At 40.4% G+C, this 22,558-nt stretch overlaps 1 protein-coding gene across 3 annotated transcripts in view; it reads right to left on the bottom strand.

Annotated features, from left to right (window-relative positions):
- RGS22 (regulator of G protein signaling 22) overlaps positions 1 to 20,590 on the bottom strand; it is a 102,979-nt gene extending 82,389 nt beyond the window's left edge. For all 3 annotated transcript variants that reach the window (XM_074944041.1, XM_074944043.1, XM_074944042.1), the window contains exons 1-4: positions 20,397 to 20,590; positions 19,608 to 19,636; positions 14,010 to 14,072; positions 1,997 to 2,218 (exon numbers count right to left, since the gene is read on the bottom strand). In XM_074944041.1, the coding sequence (XP_074800142.1) occupies positions 1,997 to 2,218; positions 14,010 to 14,072; positions 19,608 to 19,636; positions 20,397 to 20,421 (339 nt within the window). In that variant the 5' untranslated portion in view covers positions 20,422 to 20,590. The remainder of the gene's footprint in view (positions 1 to 1,996; positions 2,219 to 14,009; positions 14,073 to 19,607; positions 19,637 to 20,396) is intronic.
- Positions 20,591 to 22,558: the final 1,968 nt, after the last annotated feature.

Here is a 22,558-nt window from a genome sequence, read left to right as displayed (position 1 = left end):
ACCTAATACAAGTACTGTAGTGCAATCTCTTTATAATGAAAGTTGAACTTACAAGTGTAGAATTATGTACAAAAAATAACTGCATTTGAAAATAAAACAATGAAGAACTTTAGAACCTACAAGTCCACTCAGTCCTACTTCAGCCAATCGCTCAGAGAAACAAGTTTAGTTACAATTTGCTGGACAAAATGCTGCCCATGTCTTTTTTGCAATGTAATCTGAAAGTGAAAACAGGCATTTGCATGGCACTGTTGTAGCCGGCGTCACAAGATATTTACGTGCCAGATGCACTAAAGATTCATATGTTCCTTCATGCTTCAACCACCATTCCACAAGACATGTGTCCATGTTCATGATGGGTTCTGCTTGATAATGATCCAAAGCAAAGTGGACCGACGCATGTTCATTTTAATCATCTGAGTCAGATGCCACCAGCAGAAGGTTGATTTTCTTTTTTGGTGTTTCGGGTTCTGTAGTTTCCGCATCAGAGTGTTGCTCTATTAAGACATCTGAAAGCATGCTCCACACCTCGTCCCTCTAAGATTTTGGAAGGCACTTCAGATTGTTAAACCTTGGGTCGAGTGCTGTAGCTATCCTTAGAAATCTCACATCGGTACCTACTTTGCATTTTGTCAAATGTGCTGTGAAAGTGTTCTTAAAATAGACATGTGCTAGGTCATCATCCGAGACTGCTATAACATGAAATATATGGCAGAATGCGGGTAAAACAGAACCAGAGACATACAGGTCTCCCCCAAGCAATTCAATCACAAATTTAATTAACACATTATTTTTTTAACGAGCCTCATCAGCATGGAAGCATGTCCTTTGAAATGGTGGCCAAAGCATGAAGAGGCATATGAATGTTTAGCATATCTGACACGTAAATACCTTGCAAGGCCGGATACAAAAGTGCCATGCGAACGCCTGTTCTCACTTTCAGGTGACACTGTAAATAAGAAGCAGTCAGTGGTGTCTCCCGTAAATGTAAACAAACTTGTTTGTCTTATCAATTGGCTGAACAAGAAGTAGGACTGAGTGGATTTGTAGGCTCTAAAGTTTTACATTGTATTTTTTTTGAGTGCAGTTATGTAACAAAAAAATCTACATTTCTAAGTTGCACTTTCACGATAAAGAGATTGCACTATAGTACTTGTATGAGGTGAATTGAAAAATACTATTTCTTTTATCATTTTTACAGTGCAAATATTTGTAATAAAAAATAAGTGAGCACTGTACACTTTGTATTCTGTGTTGTATTAGAAATCAATATATTTGAAAATGTAGAAAAACATCCACAAATATTTAATACATTTCAATTGGTATTCTGTTGTTTAACAGTGTGATTAATCACAATTAATTTTTTTAATTGCAGTTAATTTTTTTGCGTTAATCACTTGAGTTAACTGTGATTAATCGACAGCCCTAATTAGAATAGCCTTGAATGAAAGAAACTAGAGTCACATAATTTACTCCAGTACAATATAAGCAACAATGGGAATAAACCAAGTTTCCCAGTATACTGAATGTTATTTTCTTTCTATCCTCTTTGGCAGTATAGCTGCATCTGTACTAGGAATGCCTTGTCAGTAGAGTACTGACAAGTACTGTTGGGGATTGGTCCTGCTTTGAGCAGGGGGTTGGACTAGATGACCTCCTGAGGTCCCTTCCAACCCTGATATTCTGTGATTCTACTGTGTTATTCCTATACTGATAAAGTGCTCCTAGTATAGACATGGTCTAACTTTTGTCTTAATATTAGTGAGCATTCAGACCACCAAAACAAATTCTACTTTACAGGATTCACATGTGTAGTTCAATTCACTTGAACGGAAGACCTATATGCATTGCAAGACATAATTTGGCCCATCATACTGTTTTCCTAACACACAAACTAACATTTTTCCCAAGATAACAAGCCAAACACAACAGTAACTGCTGTCAGTATCAATATAATTGGATTTAAATATAAAGTCACTGGACGTAACAAGCTTACCATAATACTGTAATTTGGGTCAACGCTGAAGACTGGAAAAATGCTGCTCTTTTTGGAAAGCTGCCCATCATTCTTTGCCTTCCTTGTAACATCATAAATGGGACTGGGAGGTTTCTGATCATGAAGAATTTTTTTCAGCTGGTTTTCCAGACATTGTGGGGTATCATTAACTACTTCAAAAACGTCAAAATCAGGGTTAAACTTAACTGGCTCTGCAAAGGTCTGCAAAAGAAGTTGTAATAAGAGAAACCTTTCATATAAAAATTCCTGTTTCTGCAGTAGGGAAGCACCCTACAGAATGCAAGATAGCATCATTAGACATTTGCCTTCTTCGTTCCATGGCTTTTGCTAGGGACTGCAATAGTAAATCTGCATGCTTGCCACTTTTCCTACTCATTATAGGGTTTTCCAATAAATTATTACCACAGCTCTCAACTATATCTAATTACAAACGATGTCACTCATTTCAGACATTAATTCACCTTCTTCCCATGCAAATATAGGCCTCCAATACAGGAAGTGCTTGCTCACACACATAACTCCCATTGTCTTCAATGACAGTTCTGCAAGCAGCTCAGTTACAGGATCAGGTCCCTACTTCCCTGTTTATATCATAAATTATTGAATCCCATATCCAATGAAGCTTCTTGCTCTGCTATTTTGGTGGGTGGATCATTCTGAGTGTTTGGCATATATAGTAAAGGCTTATGCCTCGTATTTAGATATAGTAGGTCAACAGCCTACCAAAAGTCAAATCCAAGAAATTTACCATATACTGCCAATTCAGTCAGGGCCAAATCCCACTTTTAGATATGCATGTGAACTTTTGTCAGCTCCAATGGCGGCTGTCTGAGCAATACCCAAAAGCAGAGTATGGTCATCATTAGTTTGTTGAGTGTTGTGGATACCAGATTTTCCACTCCCATTTTTCCTATAAACCCAAACTAATCCTACCTTTCAATTTTTTCATTCAGCAGAAATGATGGGGAAAATTACAGATAGATCTGGTCAAAAATCTTGGAGAATGCCCAAAAAAATTGTGAAATTGAGGTTCTTTAAAAACAGAACATACAAATAGCCCACTATCAAACTGGAGGACAACAAACATTTTAAATTAAGAAGAATTTCATAAAAATTAGAAGGTGAAATCCTGGTCATATTCCATTCATTGGCAAAACTCCCTTCGGCTTCATACAATAGGGTCAGGATTTCACTCAGAGTTTGTAAAATTGGTGTTTACCTATATTGGAAAATACAATTATTTTCTTTCATTTGGCATATTTTTCATTTCATTGAGCTTCTTGCTTTTTTATGAGAATGCATACTGTAGGCCAGATTCTGTTCTTTGTTACACCAGTTTAAATCCAAAGTAACCATGTTGAAGTCCTTCCAAATTGTCAATGTCTTTCTGGTAACGAGGTGCCCAGATCTGAACACAATATCTTAGGCTACAGCAGAACCGTAGAAATGGTCCGTTATATTCCTTTCACATCATGTAATGCTTCTACGTATAGGCCCTGATACAGCAAAGCACTTAAATACATGCCTAACTTCAAGCATGTGAGTAGTCTCCATGATGTCAGTAGAACCATTCACATGCTTAAAGTTAAGCATGTGCTTATAGACTTTATTGGGTCAGGACCATACTGTCCAGAATTGCATTGGCATATTTCACAGCCATATCACTCTACAAAGGCACATGTAATGTTCTGTTCACCCCTGAATCTCTTTTGACATTGTTATTTTGAAGGTTTCTTTGTGGTTTCAATTCTTTTTCTCCAGATTTATAAGCCTGCATTTTAAAGTGGTTCTGTTGTTCTTGTTGTTTTGTATTGTCTCTCTCTGTGTCCAGAACTCCCCCCAACTTAATATCTGCAAATTTCTTATATATTTCACCTTAACTTTGGCATTTTCTGATTTTTGAGTGATTGTGTAAGCTAATACTGACTGAACATATTTTTTATTATTTCATTTCCTATTATTTTTAAAAAGAGGGCGAGGGGGGAGAAAAAAAATCAAAATTTCCCAAGGTTTGATGTGTTCTCCCTTGCAGAAAAATGCAAACGAGGCATAGAAATTCCATAATCTGGAACTATTTGAGTAGACATCGTCGGATTATTTTAGTTCTATGGTATTTAAATTAAAAACTAACCAAGGACAACATTAATTTATCACTCAAATCTACTTTTACTCAATCTCTAGTATTTGATTCGTAGGCTGGATTTTTCATTGTACATTCTAATTAACTGAACAGAAAACATCTGGCAACATTAATGTAGTGAAACAGATGCCAATGAGAACTTTTTAAATATAAATTGTATTGTCATTTTGGATGTTTGACAACAAATCATTTATAAGACATATACATTAATGAAATGAAAAAAGTAAGACTTCAAATAATGTGTATGAGACCAAAACAGCATCAAAGATGTAGTTTTCTCTCACCAGGCTTAGTATGTGCACACATATACACAAGTTAAAACTCTACCAGATAGAGAATATCATCAGCACCTCAAACAGAAACACCCTTAGAACAGTTAAAACGTTGATGGGGAAGGAAGCATTTACATCACTGCTTAAGAAAAATACAATAAACATTTCTTGTTGTTATGATGATGATAATAGTTTTATATCTATGATAAAATATGCAGTAAATCCAGGACCCCCAAAAATATTATGATCAAATCTGAAAGGCAAAAATCAACTTGGTTTGGCCTGGTGGCAAAACACCCCCTCCTGCTTCTGAAAGTTATATGTCAGCCGTATCCTAAGCATCCAGTAATTGGGACATCAACTCAGTTTCACAAAAGTCACTAAGCCAAAAAAAAACAAACACAAAAAGCTGTTTTCATATTGCTGTTTATGAGAAATTTTAATAAACAAACGATCATACGCAAACAGTCGAAAGCAAATAAACCTCTCAGATATCAGATGCAAACAGACTAGCTGAATATGCTCTTGGCTGAAGAACAAACTGAATGCACAGTTCTGAGTTGTAATGTCTTATAATTAATTGTACTGATTGTGTTGTACTGTCCTTTATTCCTCCCAAAACAGCATCCATCACCATATGCCCAAAACATCAGATTTATCCATTTCTATGGCCTCAGCTTTCACAGCTGCCAAAAATATTTAACTTCAGCTGAGGTTCCTAATGTGTAACACCAAACCCCACCCACAATCTCATAACCTAAAGCCAAGAGAAAATGAGTGACAAGAGCTCAGCATCTCTTAGGATCAGAATCTGAACAGGCAGAAAATGAACAGAGTAAGTCCTAATAAATCATACAATATCTTTTTTACTTTGCCAAAACTCCCTTAAGATGTGTACTTTACATAAATGTCAATGAAAGTCCAAACCAGTACAAGCGATTAAGCAGCTTTAGGAATCCAGGGTGAAATCCTAGGTGAAGATAAGTCAATGGCAAAACTCCCACTGACTTCAGTGGGGCCAGGATTGCACTCCCAATGCTGAATAAGGAGCAAATCACAGGCAATTGGTAAAGATCTAATTAATGGAGAAGAAATGAGCTTTTTGTCAATCAGTCAATCTAGTGTCAGTAAGGAGAGAAATAAGGACGACTTCTTTTGATGATCTAGATCAGTGGTTCTTTAGCAAGCCGAGGACCCCCATTTTGGTTTAAAAAATTTTCACGGACCCCCAAGCCTCTCCACTCAGCCCCAGGCCCTGTTCCCACTACACCCCTTCCCCCAAGGCCTTACCCCAACTCTTCCTGCCCCCGCTCCACCCCTCCCCCTCCTACATGCCAGAGAACAGCTGTTCCCCTGTGTGCAGGAGATACTGGGAGGGAGGGGGAAGAGTTCAGGGAGGGATGGGGAGGAGTTGATCAGCGGGGCCACCAGCATTGGACATGATTCTGCCCCCTTCCCTTAGCACGCCCTATCCCCGCTCCTCCCTCTCCCTCCCAATGCCTCCTAAATGCGGGGGAACAGTTGTTCCCTGGCATGCAGGAGGCACTGGGAGGGAGGGAGAGGAGTTGAGGGAGGGGAAGGGGTTGATCAGCGGGGGCCACGGACCCCCTGGAGTACCTTCGTGGACCCCCTAGGGGTCCATGGAACCCAGTTTGAGAAACACTGGTCTAGATTACTTCTCAAAGGCTTTCATTTAGATTTAGTCCTGGGTTAGGCCAGTTTCTGGCAACATAACCTAGGGTGCAAGGACTCAGTGGTGAAAAAGCCATTGGAGACAGGTTGTAGTAGTGCCAAGTCACATGCAAATTTCCTCAATGCAGCCTGGAAATTATGGGGATCTACTGACCATGATATGGTGTTTCCGAAGAGGTTTAGAGTTGTCTTAAAGATGGGGAATACTCTTAACTTTTTTCAGCTATCTGACTTGCTCTCTCCCACCCATCCACAGTCTGATTTTGCTCTAGTAACACCAGTTTTAAACCCACTGTTCTCCTGATTTAAACTGGTATAAGTAAGAGGGCAATCAGGCCCATAGTGTCTATTTTCTGAAAGTGCAATTAGCCTAAACATTATTTTATTTCTTTTGTTTAATTTATTTTCAGGATAATTTCAATAGGCTAAATCCTAGAGTCCTTCTTTACTCAGGCAAAACTCCCATGGAAGTTTTGCCTGCATAAAGATTCCAGATCACTAGCTAGATTGTGTGTTTAGGTATTTCTTCTGCAGCCATCACCATCGTACCTGGGTGCCAATAAAGCCATTTAACAAAGTAACAATCTGCAGGACTATATTCAGCTTCCTCTCCATATTACACCATTAATGTGTCTATGTGTGTGTTTGTGTGCACACAAGAGAGAGGAAAATATATCTATTTTTAATACCAGAGAAGTGTTGAAATGTTTTTATCTCCAGAGACGTAACATTGTCCATTCTTTAGGGATTTTATAGTGGAAAGGCTTTTGAAAAGAAGTAGGTCTTAAAATTTGAAATTGGTAAAATCCATGATCATCCTGATTTCTGCTGTAAGGGAGTTCCACAGCCAAGGGCATGCCACCAAGAATGCCTACTCCCTGTGAGTTTTAAGCTGGGTACTGTCAGCTCCAGCGTCCCTGATTAATGCAGATATAGTGGTAAGTCACAAAAATAAAGGACAGTTCCTTAGATAACCAGAACCCAAATCACTGAATGCTTTGAAAGGGACTTTAAAAGGAATTTGGAATGCAATGGGAAGCCAGTGTGGCTTGAAGCGTGCAGGAGAAATGTGTTTCCATTCAGCTGTGTTACTAAGTAGATGGGTCTGTATACACTGAAGCAGATGTATCTATCTTGTGTCCTTAACTGTCATGCTCTGGTAAACTACATTCCTGGAGGTGACGAATGTATAGTTCACGGTGCCCAGGTCCATATCCAACAAAGAAGGTGTAGCTCCTGGCCAACTGGAGATGGAAATATGCTTATTACAATATTTCTGTTTTAAGTATTTTATAAAGGACCATTGTTCTTAAATTAGTCACTCGGATAGATGTAAACTGTGTTTATGTCATGTAATCACTTTATAACTTTCTCAACTCACTGCACCTTAGACCAAAATAAAAGTGTCGTTTGGTTATCCTGTATAATTTTATGTTTCAAAAAAAAAATTCTGACAACTTAATTAAAGTATACATCATTTGGTGTCAGAATGTACTGAATAGTAGTATGATAACCTAATTGTTTAAAGAATGTACTGTAAACTACAACAGAGTATTGCTCTCCTGCTATACAGAGTCACCAGTGCCATATTTTTACCATACACTGATGGTATATTCTAAATCAAAAGAGTCTCTCAAAGTAAATATATGCTGCCTCTGATTTGTTGCGTCAAGTCACATGATATTTTTTCAGTTTAACTAGTTGCCTAAATACTAACAGACCTGGATAATTATGTTTCTAGGCAACAGCTATAACAGCATAACAAAGTCAAAAAGACAGAATTTTCAGTGGAGTGCTTTGAACAGGAATGTTGCACTATCTCAGAGTCAATCTTCTGGAAGAGGAGGGAAGTTGGGAATATAAAATATTTAGGCTATTCCAGATATTAAAGGAACTTAATCCTGAATAGAGAACCCCTTCAGCAGAAATCAAAGAGAAAATAAAGGTGATGAGACCACTATTAATAAAAAGGTCAAATAAATATTAGCTTCCATTAAAATACTTCGGATAAATGTAGAAGAGAGACTCTATGGCATTGTTCCCCAAGAAACCCATAGGGGTTACCTGTGTAAAACAATGCTTGCTCATTCAGCATTGCCTTCCGTAGATTTCAGGGACTGCTGCAAGTGCTCAGACCATGGAAGCATGACTCAGGGTCTGTGCTGCCATGGAGGCAAGATGGTAGACTAAGCACTGTTGTTAGGATATAGATATTCAGGCCTGCCTGTAAAGGCCTATACTTTAAGAATTTAGGTATATGTTTATCATTTAGCTAGTTATAGAGGTATAAAAGAAAGAATCTGTGTAAGGGCCTTTTCTCACTGTGACAGTCTGAGGCCCTGTTCTTAGGCCAATGCCTTTGGCTAAGCAGCAGAGGCAGCCATAAGCTGGGAAGCAAGCGGTCACATCCTCACATTCCAAACTAATCAATATGGGGCTGTTAGGAAGGTGATTCGATCTATCACCTCCAGAGAAAGGAAAGAGCCTAAAAGATGTAAAAGGAAATTTAGTTTGATAGTTTTCTGTCTGGTAAGAACTCACTTATCAATAGACACAGCTGAGAAACCCTTGTGTCTTTATAGATGTAGCTGTGAAATCCTCACTTCTGTATTGTTTTGTCCCACTTTGCTATTGTTTATTTGCATGGTCTTTGTCTGGTTCTGTGATTGTTTCTGTCTGCTGTATAATTAATTTTGCTGGGTGTAAACTAATTAAGGTGGTGGGGTATAATTGGTTAGCTAATCATGTTACAATATGTTAGGATTGGTTAGGTAAATTTCAGTAGAATGACTGGTTAAGGTATAGCTAAGAACATTACTATATAAATTAGGGGCAAACAGGAAGTAAGTTGGGATTCGAAAATAAGGAAAAAGGAACTTGGATTTAAGCTTGCTGGAAGTTCACCCCAATAAACATCGAATTGTTCGCACCTTTGGACTTCGGGTATTGTTGCTCTCTGTTCATGCAAGAAGGACCAAGGAAGTGAGAGGGTGAAGGAATAAGCTCTCTAACAACTGTGGAAACATAGGGTCTTCTGACAGACAGCCCAGCCCTGAACTAGGTGTCTTGAGATTTGTGCAGGGTAGGTCCAAGGACATCCACGGTTTTAGGGAAGCAGACTCCATCCCCAGCATCCTTTTTGATGGAATGATCTGGAGGAAATTCACATGGAAACTCAATTTCCAAACAAACATGGGATGGAGGGGGTATTCTTGTGATGAGGAAAATCTGACCCATTTAATATTAAAAATTGCTACATCACAGAACAGTCCAGCTTTCTCAATAGATGGCCTATGCTTAAAGAACATCAGGTTTAGGTTTGGATTCATGTATAGTAAAGCAGCTGGAGAGAGAACTCCCATGTTCTTCTTACAGTGCCTTCATTGTTTAGTTGAGAGAGTGGCAAAGAGTCCTGTGGCACCTTATAGACTAACAGACGTGTTGGAGCATAAGCTTTCGTGGGTGAATACCCACTTCGTCGGATGCATGTAGTGGAAATTTCCAGAGGCAGGTATAAATATGCAAGCAAGAATCAGGCTTGGGATAACAAGGTTAGTTCAATCAGGGGGGATGAGGCCCTCTTCTAGCAGTTGAGGTGTGAACACCAAGGGAGGAGAAACTGCTTTTGTAGTTGGCTAGCCAGTCACAGTCTTTGTTTAATCCTGAGCTGATGGTGTCAAATTTGCAAATGAACTGAAGCTCAGCAGTTTCTCTTTGAAGTCTGGTCCTGAAGTTTTTTTGCTGCAGGATGGCTACCTTTAAATCTGCTCGTGTGTGTCCAGGGAGATTGAAGTGTTTTTGTATATTGCCATTCCTAATATCTGATTTGTGTCCATTTATCCTTTTACGTAGGGACTGTCCAGTTTGGCCAATGTACATAGCAGAAGGGCATTGCTGGCACATGATGGCTTATATTGGTGGATGCGCAGGTGAATGAACCGGTGATGGTGTGGCTGATCTGGTGAGGCCTGTGATGGTGTCGCTGGTGTAGATATGTGGGCAGAGTTGGCATCAAGGTTTGTTGCATGGATTGGTTCCTGAGTTAGAGTTACTTTGGTGCGGTATATAGCTGCTGGTGAGAATATGCTTCAGGTTGGTGGGTTGTCTGTGGGCGAGGACTGGCCTGCCTCCCAAGGCCTGTGAAAGTGAGGGATGGTTGTCCAGGATGGGTTGTAGATCACTGATGATGCGTTGGAGAGGTTTTAGCTGAGGACTGTATGTGATGGCCATAGAGTCATCTGGAGTTCTGTTGGTTTCTTTCTTGGGCTTGTCTTGCAGCAGGAGGCTTCACGGTACACTTCTGGCTCTGTTGATCTGTTTCCTTATTTCCTCGTGTGGGTATCATAGTTTTGAGAATGCTTGGTGAAGATCTTGTAGATGTTGGTCTCTGTCTGAGGGGTTGGAGCAAATGCGGTTGGACCTCAGCGCTTGGCTGTAGTCAATGCATTGTGACCGGGATGGAAGCTGGAGGCATGAAGGTAGGCATAGCGATCGGTGGGTTTTCGGTATAGGGTGGTGTTAATGTGACCATCACAAAAAGAGCTCTCCAACCTGGAGACTCTCATAAATAACCAACCTTCCATATAAATGGACTTTAATAAAATAAGACAGGAGATCTACATTACACACTTCACCTCTCTACAAAGGAAAAAGGACTGTAAGCTGTCTAAAATCCTGCCTGCCACCTACCTACATGGGGCCACAACAATGGTAACCCTAACTCACCCAGCAATATCGTCAATCTATCCAGCTACACACTCAGCCCAGCAGAAGAGTCTGTCCTATCTCGGGGACTCTCTTTCTGCCCACCACCCCCACAAACATGATACAGCTCTGCGGTGAGCTGGAAGCCTACTTTCACCATCTCCGACTCAAAGAATACTTTCAAGATAACACTGAACAGCACACTGATACACCACACCAACAGCACAAGAAGAAGGACTCCACATGGACTCCTCCTGAGGGTCGAAATGACAGTCTGGACCTATACATAGAATGCTTCCGCCGACATACACAGGCAGAAATTGTGGAAAAACAACATTGCTTGCCTCATAACCTAAGTCGTGCAGAACGCAATGCCACCCAAAGCCTCAGAAACAAGCCTGACATTATAATCAAAGAGGCTGATAAAGGAGGTACTGTTGTCATCATGAACAGGTCTGACTACCAAAAGGAGGCTGCCAGACAACTCTCCAATACCAAATTCTACAGGCCACTTTCCTCAGATCCCACTGAGGAATACACTAAGAAACTGCACCATCTACTCAGGACACTCCCTACACTAACACAGGAACAAATCAACGTACCCTTAGAGCCCCAACCAGGGTTATTCTATCTACTACCCAAGATCCACAAACCCGGAAATCCTGGATGCCCCATCATCTCGGGTATTGGCACTCTCACTGAAGGACTGTCCAGATATGTGGACTCTCTACTCAGCCCCTAAGCCACCAGCACTCCCAGCTATCTCTGTGACACCACTGATTTCCTGAGAAAACAACAATGCATTGGTGATCCTCCAGAAAACACCATCCTAGCCACCATGGATGTAGAGGCTCTCTACAAAAACATCCCACACACAGATGGAATACAAGCTGTCAGGAACAGTATCCCTGATGATGCCACAGCACGACTGGTTGCTGAGCTCTGTGACTTTATCCTCACGCACAATTATTTCAAATTTGGGAACAATATATACCTCCAGACCAGTGGCACGGCTATGGGCACCCGCATGGCCCCACAATATGCCAACATTTTTATGGCTGACCTGGAACAACGCTTCCTCAGCTCGCGTCCACTCATGCCCCTTCTCTACCTATGCTACATTGATGACATCCTCATCATCTGGACCCATGGGAAGGAAACCCTGGAAGAATTGTACCACGATTTCAATAGCTTCCACCCACCGTCAACCTCAACCTGGACCAATCTACCCGGGAGGTCCACTTCCTAGACACCACGGTACAAATAAGTCACAGTCACGTTAACACCACCCTATGCCGAAAACCCACCGACTGCTATGCCTACCTTCATGCCTCCAGCTTCCATCCCGGACACACCACACAATCCATTGTCTACAGCCAAGCGCTGAGGTCCAACCGCATTTGCTCAAACCCCTCAGACAGAGACCAACACCTACAAGATCTTCACCAAGCATTCTCAAAACTACGATACCCACATGAGGAAATAAGGAAACAAATCAACAGAGCCAGAGGTGTACCCAGAAGCCTTCTGCTGCAAGACAAGCCCAAGAAAGAAACCAACAGAACTCCACTGGCCATCACATACAGTCCTCAGCTAAAACCTCTCCAACGCAACATCAGTGATCTACAACCCATCCTGGACAACCATCCCTCACTTTCACAGGCCTTGGGAGGCAGGCCAGTCCTCACCCACAGACAACCCACCAACCTGAAGCATATTCTCACCAGCAACTACACACCGCACCAAAGTAACTCTAACTCAGGAACCAATCCATGCAACAAACCTTGATGCCAACTCTGCCCACATATCTACACCAGTGACACCATCACAGGACCTAACCAAATCAGCCACACCATCACCGGTTCATTCACCTGGACGTCCACCAATATAATATAAGTCATCATGTGCCAGCAATGCCCTTCTGCTATGTACATTGGCCAAACTGGACAGTCCCTACGCACAAGGATAAATGGACACAAATCAGATATTAGGAATGACAATATACAAAAACCTGTAGGAGAACACTTCAGCCTCCCTGGACACACACGAGCAGATTTAAAGGTAGCCATCCTGCAACAAAAAAACTTCAGGACCAGACTTCAAAGAGAAACTGCTGAGCTTCAGTTCATTTGCAAATTTGACACCATCAGCTCAGTATTAAACAAAGACTGTGACTGGCTAGCCAGCTACAAAAGCAGTTTCTCCTCCCTTGGTGTTCACATCTCAACTGCTAGAAGAGGGCCTCATCCTCCCTGATTGAACTAACCTCGTTATCCCAAGCCTGATTCTTGCTTGCATATTTATACCTGCGTCTGGAAATTTCCACTACATGCATCCGACGAATTGGTATTCACCCACGAAAGCTTATGCTCCAATACGTCTGTTGGTCTATAAGGTTCCACAGGACTCTGCCACTTTTACAGATCCAGACTAACACAGCTACCCCTCTGATAGTTGAGAGAGTTTCCCAAGAAACTTTCAGTGAGAGGTACTATACAGTATATAGGGAGAGAGCTCCTGTGAGAAGACAGTATCATCACCATGGGCAATTCTTTTACATGCTTACAAATTTTATTTAAAAATCAAAAACTTGATTTTAGAATCCAATTCTACCATCTTCACCCAGGCAAAATTCCCACTGAAATCAGGGAAATATACTTTCAGACAGAATCAATAATGGTATATGGGGGAGAGACGGTGCACCTCTAAATTAAATCAGTGGAGATGCGCCACTGCTGAATTTGGTCCATAGTCTCAATGGCAGAGAGATGAATTAGGACTAATATTTGCAAACCTGAATGCCTTAAATTAGGCACCTAAATAAAAGTGGCCTGATTTTCAAAGGTATTTTAACATAAGCACTCAATATATCTTCTTCACTTCTAATCTATAATATTTTGATGAACTGGAAGTTACATACATAGATTGACCTGAAGCAAGAGAAATTATATCCCAAGAAGTCCAGATACTATGTTGTATTTTATGGATATTGGCAAAGCTTTACTGATAATAACATCTTAAGACATTTAGATGCTACCAATATAGAAGCCCTTCAAAAGAATTGGAAAGCCAACAGAACACTTTAATTTAAAAAACACAATATGTGTTTCCAAGTCAGTTTGCCTTAGTACTAATCACAAAGTTTTTTCCTGCGTTTAGGAAGAAATTAATATAACATACTTACTGGAAGACTCAAGAATTCATTAAAGTAGTTCACAAGCATATCATCTGTCGCTAAATAATCTTCCTATGGGAACATGAAAACACAAGACAATGTTTACAGTAATCTATGTTGATGTGTATTTGTATATATTATAGTCTGTTATACTATGATTTGCCTTAAAGCAGATCAGAACTTTTGCACAAAAGTAGACTTTTCACTGTATCATTGTATTGTTATTTAATATTCATTGTACACCACTGATGTGCTCAATACCATACAAAGCATACAAAGACAGTCCGTGTGCCAAAGAACTTACAGAGAAAACACATGTAAACCTAAAAGCTAGTAAAAGTGGGAAATTTGCAAATTTACTTCTGAAAAAAATTGATATGCAAGTAACCTACATATTCCTGACTTGTTCCACACCCTCCCACCTATCTGCACCTGGGAAAGAGGAATGTAGCTGCTCTGTGGAGCATTTTTCCATCCCCAAACTGATACCCACAATGGGGTAGCCACCAAAGGTGAATAAGAGGGTGCTAACTAGATCAGAATTTGGCACACCATGTCAAGCAGTAGTATGCCATAGTTAGGGCCTGGCCCAAACTGGAATTTTCCCCATCTTAACTGCTGAAATCAATGGCAAAACTCCCACTCATATCAATGGGAGAAAGAACAAGCCAGCATAGAATGTATTCTCTGTTGTCTTTTTAAAAATCTGTCAGCTTTATGATAGAGAATCCTGTCTAGTTTTTAATGTCAATTATTAATGGGCCAATCAAATACGTCGAGACAACCTGCCACAATACCCCAACTTGTCAACTACACCACATACTAGAACTCATACAGGGTATATCCTTGAAAAACTACAACCCATAGTCAATGGGTACCCCATCCTGAAAGAAATTGTTCCTGAACACCCTCTTCTGGCCTTCAAGCAACCCCTCAACCTCCCCAAGCTCATCATCAGAAGCAAGCTCCCCACAGACCAGGACACCAACTCAAAGCAGCACCAGACCCTACCAGAACAACAGATGCAAAACCTGCAGACATAACTCCACTGCTATAATGATCAACACGCCTCCAACATACCTCTCAAGATCCCTGGGTCCTACACATGCCTATCACAACATGCAGTGTACCTCATCCAGTGCACTAAATGCCCCAATAGCAACTATGTGGATGAAACCAGACAATCACTGTGCTCACAAATGAACTCACACAGGAAAATGAAAAAGACCATATCACCTGTGGGTGAACACATTGGCATTGGCACCCTGACAGCAGGATTGACTGGCTATGTAGACTCCCTCCTCAGGCCCTACGCTACCAGCACTTCCAGCTATCTTCAAGACACCACTGACTTCCTGAGGAAACTACAATCCATCAGTGATCTTCCTGATAACACTATCCTGGCCACTATGGATGTAGAAGCCCTCTACACCAACATTCCACACAAAGATGGACTACAAGCCGTCAGGAACAGTATCCCCGATAATGTCACGGCAAACCTGGTGGCTGAACTTTGTGACTTTGTCCTCACCCACAACTATTTCACATTTGGGGACAATGTATACCTTCAAATCAGTGGCACTGCTATGGGTACCCGCATGGCCCCACAGTATGCCAACATTTTTATGGCTGACTTAGAACAACGCTTCCTCAGCTCTCGTCCCCTAATGCCCCTACTCTACTTGCGCTACATTGATGACATCTTCATCATCTGGACCCATGGAAAAGAAGCCCTTGAGGAATTCTACCATGATTTCCACAATTTCCATCCCACCATCAACCTCAGCCTGGACCGGTCCACACAAGAGATCCACTTCCTGGACACTATGGTGCTAACAAGTGATGGTCAACATAAACACCACCCTATACCGGAAACCTACTGACCGCTATTCCTACCTACATGCCTCCAGCTTTCACCCTGACCATACCACACGATCCATTGTCTACAGCCAAGCTCTACAATACAACCGCATTTGCTCCAACCCCTCAGACAGAGACAAACACCTACAAGATCTCTAGCAAGCATTCTTACAACTACTATACCCACCTGCTGAAGCGAAGAAACAGATTGACAGAGCCAGAAGAGTACTCAGAAGTTATCTACTACAGGACAGGCCCAACAAAGAAAATAACAGAACGCCACTAGACATCAACTTCAGCCCCCAACTAAAACCTCTCCAACGCATCATCAAGGATCTACAACCTATCCTGAAGGACGACCCATCACTTTCACAGATCTTGGGAGACAGGCCAGTCCTTGCTTACAGACAGCCTCCCAGCCTGAAGCAAATACTCACCAGCAACCACACACCACACAACAGAACCACTAACCCAGGAACCTATCCTTGCAACAAAGCCCGTTGCCAACTGGCCTAATCACATCAGCCACACTATCATAGGCTCGTTCACCTGCACATCTACCAATGTGATATATGCCATCATGTGCCAGCAATGCCCCTCTGACATGTACATTGGTCAAACTGGACAGTCTCTACGTAAAAGAATAAATGGACGCAAATCAGACATCAAGAATTATAACATTCAAAAACCAGTTGGAGAACACTTCAATCTCTTTGGTCACTCGATTACAGACCTAAAAGTTGCAATTCTTCAACAAAAAAATTTCAGAAACAGACTCCAATGAGAGACTGCTGAATTGGAATTAATTTGCAAACTGGATACAATTAATTTAGGCTTGAATAGAGACTGGGAGTGGATAGGTCATTACACAAAGCAAAACTATTTCCCCATATTTATTCCCCCCATCCACTCCCCACTGTTCCTCAGATGTTCTTGTCAACTGCCGGAAATGGCCCACCTTGATTATCACTACAAAAGTTCCCCCCCCCCCCCGGCTCTCCTGCTGGTATTAGCTCATCTTAAGTGATCTCTCTCGTTACAGTGTGTATGGTAACACCCATTGTTTCGTGTTCTCTATGTATATAAATCTCCCCGCTGTATTTTCCACTGAATGCATCCAATGAAGTGAGCTGTAGCTCACAAAAGCTTATGCTCAAATACATTTGTTAGTCTCTAAGGTGCCACAAGTACTCCTTTACTTTTCACAAAATGATCACTCTATAGCTGATCTATTATTAGTCCTCATCCTCAAAGGAAACCTGCACAATACTTTCAAAAGACAAGCCTGGGAGCTTAAATTCATAACTTTGCTAGACACTAAAAAAGTGTGTCTCTCTCACCAAAAGAAGTCAGTCCAATAAAAGATATTACCTCATCCACCTTGTGTCTCTAATATCCTGGGTTTGACACAGCTTTAACAACACTGCATACAGTTTCTCAAACACTTTATTATTTCTGTGCATAAAAACTGTCTGTAGTCTAAATCTATCTATTGGCACTGTTAAAGTTTTTAAGAAGGCAAATCCTGACTCTTCCTCCATGGTGATTAAGTGCAACTACACACATGGGGGACAGTATTTGATGGGGCATGTAGGGCATGAACATTCCTAGCACTACTGTATTAAGCTCAGCTACACAGTGGCTTCCTGTGTACCTGCACTCAGGAACTGGGAGAGGCATGGAAGGGGAAGGGCAAATATATTTGGACTAAGCATTAAACAGGAGAATTTGGATCGAAGGGTCTGGTCCAAAGCACACTGAAGTCAGTGGAAAGACTCCCATTGATTTCAATAAGCTTTGAACCAGGGTCTTAGGCCCCAGTTCAGCAAAGCACTTAAGCATGTGCTTAACTTGAAAACAATAAGAAGCACATGCTTTAAATAAACATATGCTCAAGATCTCTCCTGAATCAAGGCATAAGGGCCTGATCTAGTGCCCAATTAAATTAGTGAAAGACTCCCATTTACTTCAATGGACATTGGATTGAGCCCAATTTATATGAAAAGTTTTGTTAGAAACGGGTTGTGCATGTATAAAAAGTATCTATATTTCACATTTGCTGTGCGTAAGTAATACATGATTAGATCTGAAATGGGTAAAGACTAGTCTGATGATGATTAGATACAATAACATGTAGTGTAAATACTTCTCTCCTCTACGTGAATTATTTGAAACAAAATATTTATTACGCACTGAATTAGAAGTCCTATGAAAATATACAGGTACACGTGTTTTTTATTTGCCAGGAATATGTTCTTTAAAGTCTTATATAGCAGCAAGAAATATAAACAAAGGGCGTCATTAATCCATAAAACTTTTACTACGCTGTTAACGCAAGCTTTGCTACTTATTGCACCTATCTGCAAGTTTTTTAAAGAATATTAAAAAACAATAAAACTCTCCTATAGGACTTTTATTTCAGCAACCAGTCTTATTCTCATTTCAAAATAATGTTTACACACTCATTTGCCTATTAGAGTCCATATAATTTTATACACAAAAATTTTTTTTAGATGTTTGTGGCATTTTCTTTTAATTCTTTCCCTGATGTGCTCTGTGGTGTACAATCCAAGTTATAATTATTAAAAGCATTCTCATTATTCCAACAGGCAGTCTGGATCAACTACAAATGGCTTGAACTTCCAGTGCTTATGCAGGCAAAACTTATTGAAGTAACTGGGAATTTTGCCTGCATACAGTATGCAGGTATTAAGGGTCCTATTACTGTCAGTCTTAAAGCAGTGAGGGATGATCATTTTGTCAGTGGTATCCTGTAAAAATGCTGTTTACATTTTCTAGGGAAACGTATCCCATGACACTGTATCTATTCTATATACTAGCTTTCTCCATATCGCTGCCGTGAGTGTTCTAGCACAGATACAGAGTGATGTTATAAGATACCCAAGGAGGATCTGAACACAGATAGACTTGGTAAGACAATAGAACAGTACATCAAATGCAGCTTCTACTGAAATGAAAAGTGCTCACAGACAAAAGTCCAGAGCTCACTTTAAATGTCAAAGCCTTAAAGTGATTATAGAAACCCCAATCCTGCGTTGAATTCTGTATATTAGATCCATGCACCTACTTGAGTTCCACTGAAGTCCACTGCCCACATGGAGCAGATTGTAGAATCAGAGCCTAACCCAATGTAAACTTTTGGTTTAGCTAGGTTATTAATATGTTATGATATATATTTTTGTTTATTCCTAAATGAAATTAACCTGGATTTCAATATACATTATTTATATTAGAGTAGCACCTAGAGGTCTCCATCAGGGATAGAACTAAATATGTTTAAAAAAACATGCATACTGCATAGGCATTCAAATAGGGAAAGGAGTGTCATTTGGTATGAAGCAATAAGCAGAGAACAGATAAATCAGCTCTCAAAATGGTAAGAAAAATGCATCTGTAGAACATATCAGATTGGACCTTCCAATTAACTATTTTCTTCCTTCCTTCCTCTACCATTGTGCTTTTCTTTGCAAGCTTATTCCCTTTAAATTTCTGTTTCACTTTTTCTAACACTGCAGCATTTTTTTCTTAATCAAATGAAACAATGAGAACCATTCTTTTAAAGAAACATTGTCAGAAGTAGCAGTATTCCTGCTGGGAAAAACATGTCAATGCTCAGCTACTACAATGGAAGAAATAAGAAACCATAGAGCAGTTTTCCATGACCTGCTATTTTCTCTGTAGTCCCAAAACAAAAAAAAATTATCGGTCCTTTTAAAGTTTACTTACAAATGCATCTTCTGTTATATCTGGAGGCTCTGAAACACAGATATAAAACACTGCTTGTTATTCATCCAACACATTTCCGTTTATGCTTGTTGAGGTCAGTTTGACTGCACACATAATTTAGAGATTACTCTGAAAAATTAAATAAGTGATGGGACTCTACTAATTTCCTGGGTTTTTTGAAATAAAATAACCTGATCCGAGGAAATAAAACAAACTCTAAGGAAATGTCAAATGTATTGTCAACCCCAAGCATTTAAAAATCATGAATCAGATCTCAAAAAATCATGAGATTATTTTAAATATGAGATTTTTTTTGAAAAATTATATATTGGGGGTATTTGTTTTCTGTTTTTTGAGCCTTTATGGTGCACTCAGTTCACATTTTCCAGCTGAAATCACATTTTACACTGAAATCATGAAGACAAAAAACTTGCTCTTTTTATAAAGAAAGCTGATTCCCATGTAATTCCATGACTCCAGAAGCTGGGGCTAAACACACTAGATATTGTGCGACTCATGATAAAATCATGAGAACAGGCAACACAGGAAACGTTCCCAGGTGAAACAGATATGCTCCAAGTCTCACCCACTTGAGAAATAGCTTCCCTTCTTTGGGATGCATATAAAGGAAGTGTTCATGGTCTTTCATTCTCAGGACTGAAGAATTTTGCTGTATGAATTTCAAGGATATAATTTAAATCTCCCCCCTTGGAGTCATCATCCCCATAGCCCGAGACACAGCCCTAAGTGGTTACTGCCCCTTTGCCCTGTTGGAAGAGCTTTACATACCAGTTGTGAGCCTCTTCTTCCTCATATTGGAACTTTTTGCGCAGAGACTGATCCCCCGTTGTGTTAATGCCGCATTGTCCCTGGGACAGCCAGGGAATCCGTGCTTGGGGACCTGGAGAGAGACACTGTAGAACCTTGGCTCAGGGCACACAGGCTACAGCAACCCAGCCTGGCTTTCTTGTGTGCTTCACAGCAAGTCTGGGTTGCTATGGAATTGCAGACAATGCATGGAAAGAACATGAGCCATTAGCAAATACTTTTACTCCTCTCTGAGCGTGACTCATCGAAACAAACTCACCAATTGGACAGGCTGGTGAGATTATCACTGTTCATCTCCAGGGGAGATATTCATGAATAAGTGACCTGGGGATATTCATTATTCACTGATATGGGGTGGGCACAGGCAGGAAAAAAGATTAGACCAAACAAACTTCTCTAAAGCAAACCTAAAGAGCTCTCTGCCCAAGAAGATTCTGTTTTTCCCTGGAGGTACCTCTCTCTCTCTCTCTCTCACTTGTCTTGATTCAAGGGGCTGAGTATTTTATGCACAACATTTGCCAATCGGTTTTCACCATGTATCAAATAATTCTGTGTCTGTAACTGGATTCTAGGGCCTGATCACACAGAGCCACTGGAAACCCCAGGCACCATCTGCAATTCCCAACACACACAAACAGAAAGGGGAAGCGGGAAGGGGTTGTGTCACTGAGTTTGAGGTGACATCCAGGGTGTTTCTCTAACAAGTACAGCAGACTCCATTGTGATGTGTTAGCTGCTGCCCTTGTGACAGCCTCCCCCTGTGATCCTTGTAGCTGCTGCTGCTGCCGATGCTCACAGGGCACTGACTCAGCAGGAACACAAAGATAGCTGCATTTTCCCATATGAAGGGAGGCAGTATAAATAACCTGGGTGAGCAGGGAAGAGACCAAGGGAGGCAGAAGAGCGAGTGATACTAGTCTAAGGGTGTTCGTTTTTTCCTTTCCTGAGGAGAGCACCCTGGGAAAAGAAAGGAAAGAGCCTTCCTTTTTAAATAGATACCAGAGATCTTTTCTTATACCTGCAACAAAATAAGTAGCCAATCCCTACAGACTATATCATTAATGTGAATAATTGGTTATCTTTTTCTTATGCCTGAAATTATTGACATGGTGGTGACTTGAAGCCTGGTAGAAAAAGAGAACTGTTGTTATAATCCAACTGATCAAAAAAGCTTTACATGTACAAAACAGCCAACTTAGCCTAAAATGTGTTATTAGTAAAGAAATATCCAGCTAGGTTGAGATTTTCAATGGGGCCTAAAGGAGTTAGGCACCCAGCTCCCAGTGAAATCAGTGGAATTTGGGCCACCCAACTCCCTTTGGCTCCTTTTAAAATCTTAGCCTGGAAATTTTAAATCAAAGAAAACACATTTAAAGCTATTTGGTGTTCTCTCCTCAGTTCAAAGATCCTTTGTGTAGGTACATTTACCTTAGGTGGGATACCAAGTCAGCCTTAGCTTTTGTCTAACACGGTTGTTTTCAAAGACATTATTTCTCAAGCTGAACTGGGTGTTTTTTTCCAAATATAAAATACGTTTATTGGATGTTATTACTCTTCAACTGGAAGTTCCTTCCGAGAGTAAGTAATGTTCTGAAGACTAGCCAGAAAAATCCTGCTGGTATGACTGCTGTTGAGTGAGACTGCTGCTGGAATCTGAACTGTGATAATAAAGCATTATAAATGAGATTGGTTTAGTGCTGGAGGAAAATGTTAGATATTCTCCAAATTAAGTGGAAATTACAGCCAGGTAATTAAAATACTAATACATCCAACTGTCTAGATGAGAAACTGTTAGCTGTAACTGGTGTTCATTTAAAGTACTACCCTCTATTTAAGCAATAAAGCATAAACTGTACAGCAGTGCTGAATAATATAGCTGAGGTGTGCAGTGAAAACAAACGTAAAGCCAAGTGCTTCTGATACACTGGAGAACTGTATTATTTAAAACAAGTGTAACACAAAAGATAAATAATTTCAATCCTCCCAAATTAAGTGGTTTATAGATAATTATAGTATCGGTATAGTCAGTATTCTAGCAACTGATTGAAAAGTGTTTAATTACTTATAAGTGGAGTTCCATGTAGGTAGTTTATAAGCAATGCAGACGAAAGATTAATGCTGAA

This window comes from Natator depressus, chromosome 2 (genome assembly GCF_965152275.1).
Source record: "Natator depressus isolate rNatDep1 chromosome 2, rNatDep2.hap1, whole genome shotgun sequence".
In the NCBI taxonomy this organism is placed as follows: domain Eukaryota; kingdom Metazoa; phylum Chordata; order Testudines; family Cheloniidae; genus Natator; species Natator depressus.
This window is presented reverse-complemented; position numbering and strand designations above follow the sequence as displayed.